This window comes from Barbatula barbatula, assembly GCF_947034865.1.
Source record: "Barbatula barbatula genome assembly, chromosome: 23".
NCBI lineage: Eukaryota > Metazoa > Chordata > Actinopteri > Cypriniformes > Nemacheilidae > Barbatula > Barbatula barbatula.
Window position 1 is genome coordinate 10,509,210 of NC_136786.1, and position 12,046 is coordinate 10,521,255.

The window sequence follows — 12,046 nt, forward strand, 5'->3', positions numbered from 1 at the left end:
TACTGTACAATACAGGCCATTTAATAAGGGAACATGTTGTTGTATGTACTGTATGTATTTTAATCCAGTTCAGATACATTTCTGTACATTGCCTTTTACATTTGATCTTACATTTTTTGTGGTTTATTGTTACATATTTAGGATTGTGTAACTGTTGTTTAACTTTTAAGTATAGTGTGAAAACATTCCTGGCTTTTAGAGCTCTAAAGTCAAACTGTGAGGGAAATTCTGGTACATTACATGAATTTGGAAGTTTAGCATTTTCTGTTTCATTTCCCCCTTAAAAATATCATTTTTGATTCTGCTCTCTGCTCTAAACATCGTGTCTGTATTAAATTACCCCATTGCAATTTCAATACGTTCACCGTTCCCCCATATAGAGTCATACAATTTTGCAGTATTCAAATCATACTTCGCATGCTTTTGCTGTTTAAATCATCCTGTTATGCTCGACACTCATGCTTACCTGACAGAGAAATCAGAATCAGCTTTTGAGTCATAGTACGGGTATACCATGCCAGCCCACACATTTGTGTTCTCTGCCCTGCAAACATTTTCATTCGATGTATTTCAAGATGTAGAAGGTTCAGAGTTTTGCTTTTGGATGTCATAAGACATGTGATGCTCTGGCAGGCGTGACTTTGTGGTCAGAGCGTAACAACTTATAAACAGGTGGAGAAACTGCTGTAGTAGATTATACTGAATGCTTGAAGACATTTAAAGACTCCCAAAACACAGAAAATGGACTATGAATGTAAGTAAATGTAAAATGGCTTTTGAATTACTTTAGTAAGATGCAAATCATCTGTAAATTGTTTATAGTAAACACAAAATTAAATGACTGTGTTTGAAACGTATAACATAAGAAATGTATTTTTAATTCACTTTTAGCTAGGTCACATGATTATGATTTTTGCCATCATTTAGGTACATGCCATCTATCATTTGTAGAATCTGTGTTAACATGGGTGATTTGTGGTAACCCACAACAACAACATCAGTGTTTAAACTGTAATTGTGTAATACTGTATATCAAGAAATATTGTAGCATATGAACTACTGACCGGCTTTCAGGAATTATCACTATTTTACCGGGTCTTCTATATTAATATATTTTGTATCGATTACACTTTGTTTCTCTTATTAGATGACAACGCCACATACGAAATGGTGAGTTTTACTATTTATAAGCATTTTGTCCTGTTTATCTGGTTGCAGTATAGTTTTTATACGATATAAAACAACAACTCTTATATATTGTTATGGTGATTATTTTTATGTTTCATTGTTATGATTTTACAATAATGAAACACTAAAATGTTATTTTCAAGTAAACTAGTGATTTCTGAGATGGCACAAAACGTAACTGCTAAAGTTGAATTTTGTTCATCTCAAAGTCCAAAATCTTTTCAGTGGTAAGGCTCTGTTCCTGTTTGTGATGCTTGATTGTTTTGACTTTAGTTATCTTCTCAGCATTTTCAACTTGATATACTACCTGTTCCCCCATTTGGATTCAATTTAACATAACACTAACCAATTTGACTGTTACCACATCACCACGCATTTAAGTAACCTGATGGAAAAGATTTTCCACTGTATGCTTTATCTCTCATCTGCATGTATGTCAGTACGGAACTGCGTCTTGTTTTCGGCGTGCTCCCGAGGGGCTCTGTTCACGTCGACCCTACGGGTGGGTGATGCTCTGTTTGCACTCTTCAGAAAAAGTTGAAAGAGGATGTGGATGCGGTGTACTGGTGTGGTTTCTCCTCTAGAGACACCTGCACCTGAGCTTAGTTAATATGGAACGTGTTTAGTCAATTTAGATTGGCGGAGATCGCTGGGGCGTGATGTCACACAGATTCACAGAATACTGATCATCTGAATTACCAGAATGGTGAGAGACATTTCTGCTTGACAGCTTCAAAACCGCTGCAGACAGGAAGAGGCTGTGAGATCAAATCTGACACAACAGTGGGAAAACAAGCTCATTATTACATAATTAAATAAAAGCGCATGTAAATGACTGACATTTTCAAAGTTATATTGTGGAGTTTAGATAAAATGCCATTCAGAGTAGTTCCTTAAAAATCAGTTGACACGTGTTTACCCCCGTGTTGTTCCAAACCGCATGACTTTCTTTATTTTGTGGAACACATGACAATGACCACAAAAGTACCACAAGATGGACTACATCTTGTTAGTGGACTGTAAATATACAATGAAGACCAATGCTGAAATGTATAACTTTTTTGGAAAAATAAATAAAAAACAATTGAGCAAGCACGCTGTACAAAACTGTCATTTTTATTCTACAGGAAATTTTTGAAATGCGGTAAAAAAAAATACAATAACAGACTGCAAATTTACAAGTTGGGTTTACAATAACATTAAAAATGTTTTACTTTACAAAACAAATTAGTTTTTTCTGTCGCCTCAGCTGCTAGAATTTTTTTATGGGTATTTAAACAAATTGTTTACTTGTATTTCACTGATCAGTGTCTTACCCCGATTTCCAACCATACCCTTATAATAAAGATTTTTCCATATGTTGGAAATCTCATTTTTATGTATTTTAACTTAAAAACACATTACAATAAGTACATAAAGTAACCTGCCATTTATGTTTCAAATTAAGATGGTGATGGAGAGGCAAACGTTACTTATTGCAGCTTTACCTTCACTAATATGCATATCATTATGATACTTTTGTACATGTGACATGTCAGGTCAGCAAACTGCTTTCTAAATACAAGATTTTTTCCGTTTCAGATATCTGAGACAACTGACTATGACTCCGGTCCAAGCGGAATATGTGACAAAGCACTGGTGCGACAGTTTAGCAAGTCCTTCGAGCCGCCTCTTTACTGGATCATCTTCGTCGTGGGCTCCTTGGGGAACCTGCTAGTCGTCTGCATCTTCACAACTGTGCGAAACCGCCTCAAGACCATGACCGATGTCTACCTTCTGAACCTGGCAGTGGCGGATCTTCTCTTCCTCGGCACATTGCCCTTCTTGGCTACAAATGCCTCCCAGGGCTGGGTGTTTGGCAACGTCATCTGCAAAGGAGTTTCTGCGGTCTATAAGATCAACTTTTTCGCCAGCATGCTTTTACTCACCTGTATTAGCGTGGACCGCTACATCGCCATAGTTCACGTTACGGAAGCTCACAATTACAAAAACAAACGTATGTTTTATAGTAAGATAACCTGCGTTTTTGTGTGGTTAGCCTCTTGCCTCTTAGCTCTACCGGAATTTCTCTTCGCCCAAGTCAAAACTGCAACAATGCAGTGTGTGTTGATGTACTCGGTTTCAGACGATAACCGTACCAAAGTCCTGGTGTTATCGCTACAGATCTGCGTCGGGTTCCTGTTACCCCTACTGGTCATAGTGATATGCTACTCCGTTATTATTCGTAAACTGATGCAGGCTCGAAACTTTGAAAAGCACAAGGCTCTCAAGGTAATCTTTGCGGTCTTGGCAGCATTTGTTCTGTCCCAGTTGCCATTTAATGGGTATCTGATCATAGAGGCAGCTCAAGCTAACAACTTCTCAATAACAGAGTGTGAAATCTCGAAAAGGTTAGATATGGCTGGGCAAATCGTCAAATGTCTGGCATACACACACTGTTGTCTGAATCCCCTTTTGTATGTCTTTATTGGAGTTCGCTTCCGCAGGGATCTCTTGAATCTTCTTCAGCGTTTCCCCTTTGGCCTGGGACTCCTCGACAACAACAAACTGCAGCAAGTTCCCAAGAGGCCCTCTGTTATGTCAGACACTGATACAACACCGGTTTTTTCTTTATAAACCAGCCCACTATATAGTACTGACAACTTTTTCAAAATCTGATGTACATTAAAATGCACACTGTGACATTAGCATGTTTTCGGACTGTGTGTTTAAAACCAAAAACGTTTTTGGGAACTCTCCTGATCCTTGTGTATATAAAGGTCCAGTATTTTAAGAAGTATGGTTCCAGTTAAAGGATATAATGTGTTTTGTAGTTTTACCTTTTTGTCTACCAGAAATATTGTAAGTAAACTGTAAATATGTATTAAGCCAATGTAGCATATACAGGTTGTTTTTTTATATTTTGAAATAAAGAGGTAAGGATATTATGAGTTTTCTCTTTTTGTTCATTTTATAAACATGAAATAAATACAAAACATTAAATACTTTAGAAAATCTTTGTGTTTAGCACAGTCAAGTGTTTTGTTTAAAGGGATAGTTCTCCCAAAATGAAGATTCTGTCTTCAAGCGTTTAGTCATTCCAAACCTTTATGACTTTCTTCTGCAGGGCACAATAGAATTAATTTGTTAAAGAATTCTGGTAACACAACCACATTGACTTTCATTGTATGGACACAAAACCACCAAGACATTTATCATAATGTCTTCTTTTGTGTTCTACAGAAGAAAGAGTCATGTACCTGTTTTGAATGACACAAGGGTGAATGATGAACTATTGCTTTCATTCATTTAGTTGTAAGGGGAAATACATAGATTTCCCACCTGATTAGTAATAGGGAACTGACATTGGTTAATTTACGTCTATACAAACACGGAGTGGCGCCACAAGACACAAACCACAAGTGAATCTCTAGAGGTGAATGGCATGAATATAGCCTACGGATAGGCTCCTTCTCAGTTCTGAAACCAAGATTAGGATTCATTGGTAGGTCATGATAATAACTGTTAAAAACACCAGTTACATTTCCTGTCAATTTGCTGTAATGACCAAGGGACCACATAACATTTTTAGAGGCAAAAACAATTACTCAAAGTAGTTCACCCAAAAATGGTCCCCAATTATTATGGAGACCCCAATTATTATGGATTTTCTGGATTAACTATTTCTTTAATAAGTAGACTATAATCAAACCAATGTCAAGAAAACCCACAAGAAAACATGATGATATTTGACTGGATTTGTACAATTCTAACTGACAATCAAACTGACAAAAAATCAGATTATTTGGCCATAGTAACCAGGTTTTCTCTCAAAGCATGGTGCTAGCAACACCAAGGTAACAAACCATCAAGGCCTCGTTTGCTTAAAGCACCACATGGTGTTTTTAGCTGCAATAACGAATTTTCTGTGGTGCAAGAAAGCTTTACAAATCACTCAACAGCGTTTTCGCTATGACTGTTGCTATGTCTGGTGTAGATTGAATGCGGTGTAATGAGAGAGGTCCGGTTGGGATAAGGCAACGCACAAGTGACACAGCAGTTTTACAGGGCATTGGGTACTAATGAGACCCTGCATGCAAAATCAACAGCCAATCAGCTGCCACAGGTACAGAATAGTGCAACATTACAATGCAACTGCAGAACATGCCTTACCAACACTGACATGTGCACTATGCACTGCAAATGTTTACACATCATTTCATTCACATTTTACATTTTTCTTCTTACAACAGATATTTAGTTTTCATAACTACAGTGTATTCATTTCATCGAATTATTAACAAGATATCAAACCGAGTGGCATCTACAAACCAATGATGATAACATCTTAATGCAATGCTTTTTCCTGTGGTTTTGTTTTTGTTGATAATTTCATAACTTTCAACTAGAAAGTGTACCTTTTTTTGAAAGATGTGAAAAGTTTATTCTTGTATGATGCAGTGCCTTATACAGTATATACATGTCAGGTCAGGAAGCTGCTTTCTAAATACAAGATTTTTTCCGTTTCAGATATCTGAGACAACTGACTATGACTCTGGTCCAAGCGGAATATGTGACAAAGCACTGGTGCGACAGTTTATAGGACAGAATATGCCTTGTTGATGCTAGTGGTCAGAGGAGAATGTGCCGACTGATTCAAGCTGATAGAAGAGCAACTTTGACTGAAATATCCACTCGTTACAACCGAGGTGTGCAGCAAAGCATTTGTGAAGCCACAACACGCACAACATTGAGGCGGATGACCTACAACAGCAGAAGACCCCACCGGGTACCACTCATCTAAAAATAGGAAAAATAGGCAACAATTTGCACAAGCTCACCAAAATTGGACAGTTGAAGACTGGAAAAATGTTGCCTGGTCTGATGAGTCTTGATTTGTGTTGAGACATTCAGATGGTAGATTCAGAATTTGGCGTAAACAGAATGAGAAGATGGATCCATCATGCCTTGTTACCACTGTGCAGGCTGGTGGTGGTGGTGTAATGGTGTGGGGGATGTTTTCTTGGCACACTTTTGGCCCCTTAGTGCCAATTGGGCATCGTTTAAATGCCACGGCCTACCTGAGCATTGTTTCTGACCATGTCCATCCCTTTATGACCACCATGTCTGATGGCTACTTCCAGCAGGATAATGCACCATGTCACAAAGCTCGAATCATTTCAAATTGGTTTCTTGAACATGACAATGAATTCACTGTACTAGAATGACCCCCAAAGTCACCAGATCTCAACCCAATAGCGCATCTTTGGGATGTGGTGGAACGGGAGCTTCGTGCCCTCGATGTGAATCGCACAAATCTCCATCAACTACAAGATCCTATCCTATCAATGTTGGCCAACCTTTCTAAAGAATGCTTTCAGCACCTTGTTGAATCAATGCCACGTAGAATTAAGGCAGTTCTGAAGGCGAAAGGGGGTCAAACACAGTATTAGTATGGTGTTCCTAATAATCCTTTAGGTGAGTGTATACAGTATATTAGCACTGTTGTGTTTAAAAATATGTTTTCAAAATCAGTTGGTTTATACAGTTTGTTTATACAGCTGTATAACTTGCTACCTGTAATGCCTGTAAGCAGTATTAAACTGTATAAAATATAGTATTGAAAAATCTATAGGTTGCTAAAAATGTAAGACTATAACATAAACAACCATAATATATCTGTTTTCATTTCTCATAAATTTTGTTACAGTGACTATATTCATCAAGATTATACTTAAGAATATGAAAATTCATGCAATTTTCAAGAAAATGTGGTTTCGTGTTTTGCTCTGTTGTGTTACTTACTTTTTCCAAAGCAAATAACAAACAACAATGATGTTATTGAGGTTATGAGGGTTTAGAGAGAGGCTGTACCTACAGTCTTCAGGTGAGACCACAGCATCTCTTGTAACGTTTATTCCTCTAGTCTGTCTCTCTCTCACCCGCTCACAGGCTTCATTCTCTCACTCTCGCTGCTTCACTTTCTTCTCACGACAGGAAGCTGTCAATCATGTCAACAACATTCCATATGCATGCTAATGCTATGCCTGTGCTGCTGTGCTAGCGCTACTCTGAAAACTGTAGGGACAACATGTAGTGAATGATTGAAATGTGTGAACCTTACTAGAACTCTTTTCTTTTGAGCCTGTCTGTTTTCAAGCGAACCATCGCACACTTTTCACCCAAGAAAGTTATGAAGTGTTGGTAAAATACAATAGTTTATAAAGTAAGTGTCATCAGGATGAGTAAAAGTGAAAAGGTGAGAATGCTCTTCATCACATGGGTCTGATGAAAGGGCACTGTCATTTAGAAACATTGATTTTGCAAATACACAAACTGTGAGAAATAATGTGAGTCTTTGAATAGTTTAAGTTTATCTATGGCTAAAAAATAAGACCTTCAAGTTGAAAACATACAACATGAGTGTGTTTAAAATGTGAATGTGCATTTGTTGTGTATTATATACATGGAAAGTCAATTTTATTTGATTTACCAATGGGAGCCAAAAACGTCCAACAGAATCAATAAATAAATGTACAAAACATTTTTGGAACTATTGTACAGATTGTTCCCACCAGTGTTTTTATGTAAGCATGAACTCATGTGACGCACTTTGCATGTTCTCTGGTTCTGTTGGAGCCACATAAGTCCTTCATGTGGTGCGATTTAACCGTGCTGCTCGTGCATCTAGACCTGCGCTTAGAACAGCACATGCATTATCAGGCCTCTACTTTTATGCATGTGTAGTATGTAGGAGGTAGTGAAACTGGAAGACACCTTGGTTGTGACTCTTGGTCTCAGATTGCCTTCTTTAAAATAAGTTGCGAGAAACGTATTTCTAAAGTACTCAGATTTTGCATTGATTACCGACCAGATGTGGTATTGTCTTCATTGTCTTCACTTCATACAAACGTTATCATAACTAATAAAACACACTCACAGTTGTACTCGTTTTTTTATTTAAGACATTGAGTTATCAGTTACAGTGCATGCTGGAAAAAAGAATGTAGTAACTGATTTTCTTTTAGCAGCAATAACCGTCGCCAACATTTCCTGTCACAGCTTTTAAGTCTTCTTTGTTAAGTCGCAATGTTGAGGATTAGTTTAGGGTCTTTCCTCCCTACATCTCTATTTCAGTTCATCGCTATTTTATGTTACATGTTCATTTCACACCACTCTTCACACCATGCAACAGCATCACAGTTGGGTTCAGGACTGAAAAAACAATCTTCTTTTAAAGGCATTTATTTGTTGATTTACTTCTGTGCTTTGGGTTGTTGCATCGTTGCGTTATTCTGCCTCTCTGAAGCTTTGGGTCGACCTCCTGCCTTGACATTATTCTCTAAAAGTTCAACTTTTGTATTGTCTGTTTATTAATTATTGAGTTTACTGAATTTTTTTCTAGAAGTATTGTGGGACGTCCATTGGGTGTTACGCAAACTTCAAATGTACGGCAATGTTTTTTTTAGACAGCACTGTTTTTCTTTGTTGTGTAAGTTCAGTGTTGAACTAAGACAATCTTTTGACGTTTATAAATGGTCTGAACATTTCCTTTCGATAAGTGTCTATTTAATTTCAGTTAAATGGTTTTAGGAGTTAAATATTCATGTAAAATGGGTTAATGTGTTACTGTTCATTTCCAAAGTTTATTAATGCTATATATCACTTGAAATGTCAGTTATATATAAAACAGCTGAACAAAACACTACTTACCAGGTAAAAAGCGTTTACAAATCTATCACACAAAAAAACACACAAAATCTTAAAAGATGCACGTGCAATTCACATCTTCTCCGATAGATGGCGACTCCTGCACTACGTAATGGAACATTGGGAATCGTACGACTCATTAACAGAAACAATAGCGCCACCTTGCGGTGCATAACGTGTTTGGGTTGGTTTTGTATTGGTTTCGGATTCAAAATACAATCCATCAGCCGATAGTTAACGTGGCTTTAGTTTTTTACGCTCTTAACATATTTCTTTCCGCATAGAGAGAAGCGGCGCGGAGGGCAGCACGCGAGCGCATATCAAAAGTGGAGCAGCACCTGTGTCTCGCAACATCCCATTCATTACACATCTCCCCTGAGTATGTGTGTGGGCATGCACGATTGTTTATGTGTGGGATTTATTTTCTATTGTTGTATTTTGTATGTGTCTGTGGTTTAAATGAACAGTTCATCTTAAAATAAAAATTATACCATAATTTATTCCCCCCTGTCTATCTAGACTTTATTTTCTTCTTGGAAAACACAAGAAAATAGTCGATTGTTTTTTTAATCATTATTATAATCACGCTGCTCTTGGGCCTGTCAGAATAAAAAAACTGTATTAAAAAATAAAGTGGTCCTATACAATTATACAGGTATTCAAGGAAGTATAAATGTAGGCTTTAACGTGGCTTTGGAAACAATTGTTATTTTTTTATTTAACACAGTCCAATTGTTAACTTTAAGGCCCGGTTTTATAGACAAGGCTCAGCCTAAGCCAGCATAGTCGTTAATTTAGGCTATTTAAGTCGTTTCTATTAAAATGCCTTAGAGAAAATATTACTGGTGTTCACCTTGAGCAAAACTGTGGCTCTTGCGTATTTTAACATATGTCAGGGCAAGTTATTTTCAGTTGGCAGAGAGCTCAAATTTGATTTTAGTCTGGGACTAGTCTTGGTGAAACCACGTTCCTCAAATTCTCAATTGAACAGAAAATTAACAAATCAACAGGAATTTTACCCCAATACCTGTGCCAATGGTTATAATCGTTTAACTTCACTGTCATGACGTGGCCGCACATAAAGTTACACAATATGCAATATAAGCTCAACTTGTATCAAATTTGGAAAGTTTCTTTAGTAAAAACGATCACTTCTTTTTGGTGTTTTTTGCCACAAAAACGGAAGGGAACAGCGTTAATGTTCTTCAAAACGTCAGCTTGTTCTTCCACATAAGGTTTTTAACAACATGAGGGTGAGTAACTGATGGCAAATGTGGATATACTTTCAATCCCTGTGTTGTGCTTCTACTGCTAGTTTCTCATACGTCTTAGCCCATATTTATAGTTTTTGTAAGGCAGATATTTAAGGGTTACCTGGGGTTAAAGATGAAGGCCAATCTCTTCTTCCACGTCACTACGTGATTTTCATCTGATCTGTTTAGTTCTCAGGGTTTGGAGTTTTCCTAAACATCTTTTCATAATCATTTTAACTTGTTTTCCTGGATGCTGAGCCATCTTTAGAGCTGTCATTCCAAACCACAGTCCTGTTCTTATCCGTACTCATCTCCTCACCCCATCCATTTATAGAATCTTTCTCTCACATTCCCATTTCATCTCAGTCATGCTGCCGCCCGTGTGTGTTACCTGCAGTGTGATAAGTGTGGGATGGGCAACGGCTGTCATTTGTCAATGTCCTCCTCCAACACACACACACACACACACACACAGGTTGATACGAGGACGAGTATAGAATCCCTCTGTGATCCGACACACTGGAGACCACAGACAACAATGGGCAGCCACTCTAGACTATTGTATGCAGTTGAGAACTCAAACCATTCTTCATTTATACACTTAAGGAGTTTACTGTGGGAAGGTGAAGGATTTTGTTCTCTCTGCGAAGTCTGTTCTCTTAAAGTATCTGTTTATATGTTGGGGTCTTGACTGTTTAGCAGGTGTTCTTTATTGCTTTTGCCCTGCTTTTATTAAAGTTAAAGGGACCTTTGAAATATGCTTAGGACTAAGCCTTCTGCATAGTTTGAATCATACGAGAGAGGAAAAGTTATTGAAAAATTGTTAAATGGAACATTGTATGCTTTAGATAGAAGACTTGCTGCGCAAGAGTCACATTGACTACCTTTTAATATATTTATACGATTCTCGTTTAAGCTGTCCACATGCATTGTTTTGTTTTCTACAGACATATGTTATGCTGTGTTTGGAAAGACACGAGGGTGAGTAAATGACAAGTAAATATTTTTAGGTGACTGTCACTGAATCCTTTACAAATCTTATAAAGTTGCACCAGAAATCTCAGCATTTCAAGCTGTGCTCAGAATTGCCAACCTGAAGTCAGAATTTTGACGTATAACATTTTGCTCTAGGCTAAATTATCTGGACAGTGCTATTAACATGGCCTTTACAGTTTTTGAACATACAGTAGGTCCAGCAAGTTGCAAATGTGTATAAGCAGCAGCCGCCTGTCAATCTCCAGCTGTATTTCTCCAGCATCACTTATCCACCCCAATTCCTCCTATATTCCCAAATTCCCAAATATCACGCCTATTTCGTTATTAAGCATTAGGATTGATGGGCCAAGTGAATTTATCGAACACTAAATGTCAAAACTTTTCTGATTGTTTAATTGTTTCTCCTAAGATTTTTAATAGAAAACACAGTAAACTTTTATTCCGCATTTACACATCATGTGTACCATGTGAAACAAGGGCAAGCAATTACCTTTGAGACCATCTCCTCTCTGCCCAAAAGACAGACTCATGTTTCATAGTTTTTTCTACTTTTTCTTACTCTGAGCCATGTTTTGAGAAGAGGGTAGCCCCCTCAAACCGCATAGTTTAGAATCCGAGACAAAAAGGCTAGGTTTGCTTTAAACAAGTCTTTGATGTTGACCATATACAGCCAGTAGTTTGATGAAATATTGATAGCAATTCTCCGATTGATAGCAGCTCCTGGGGGATGTTAGTTTGCCTTTCAGCGAGAGGAATTGTGTAGTGGACCTTCACAGCGTTGCGTTATAAGACATGTGATTCATCAGGCATTACAGCATCAGAGCAGGTATCTGTTATTGAACCTAATCACTCACCTTATCATCACAATATAGTACTGGCTATTGTGATCAAAAAGACGCTGATGTTTAGGAATATCCATA

General features: G+C 37.5%; 1 protein-coding gene across 3 annotated transcripts; it reads left to right on the top strand.

Moving 5' to 3' along the window:
• The first annotated feature begins 493 nt into the window (after nt 1–493).
• Nucleotides 494–4,149, top strand: ccr9b (chemokine (C-C motif) receptor 9b). 3 transcript variants are annotated; one of them, XM_079488336.1, is made up of 3 exons: nt 494–754; nt 1,148–1,170; nt 2,770–4,149. In XM_079488336.1, the coding sequence occupies exons 1-3, from the start codon at nt 742–744 to the stop codon at nt 3,802–3,804; spliced, it is 1,071 nt and encodes a 356-aa protein (XP_079344462.1). In that variant the 5' UTR covers nt 494–741; the 3' UTR covers nt 3,805–4,149. The 3 variants fall into 3 exon arrangements, with proteins under 3 accessions (XP_079344462.1, XP_079344463.1, XP_079344461.1); XM_079488337.1 differs by having other exon boundaries at nt 692–754; nt 1,148–1,894; nt 2,770–4,108; XM_079488335.1 differs by lacking the exons at nt 494–754; nt 1,148–1,170 and adding an exon at nt 1,429–1,690 and having other exon boundaries at nt 2,770–4,108.
• The last annotated feature ends 7,897 nt before the right edge of the window (nt 4,150–12,046 follow it).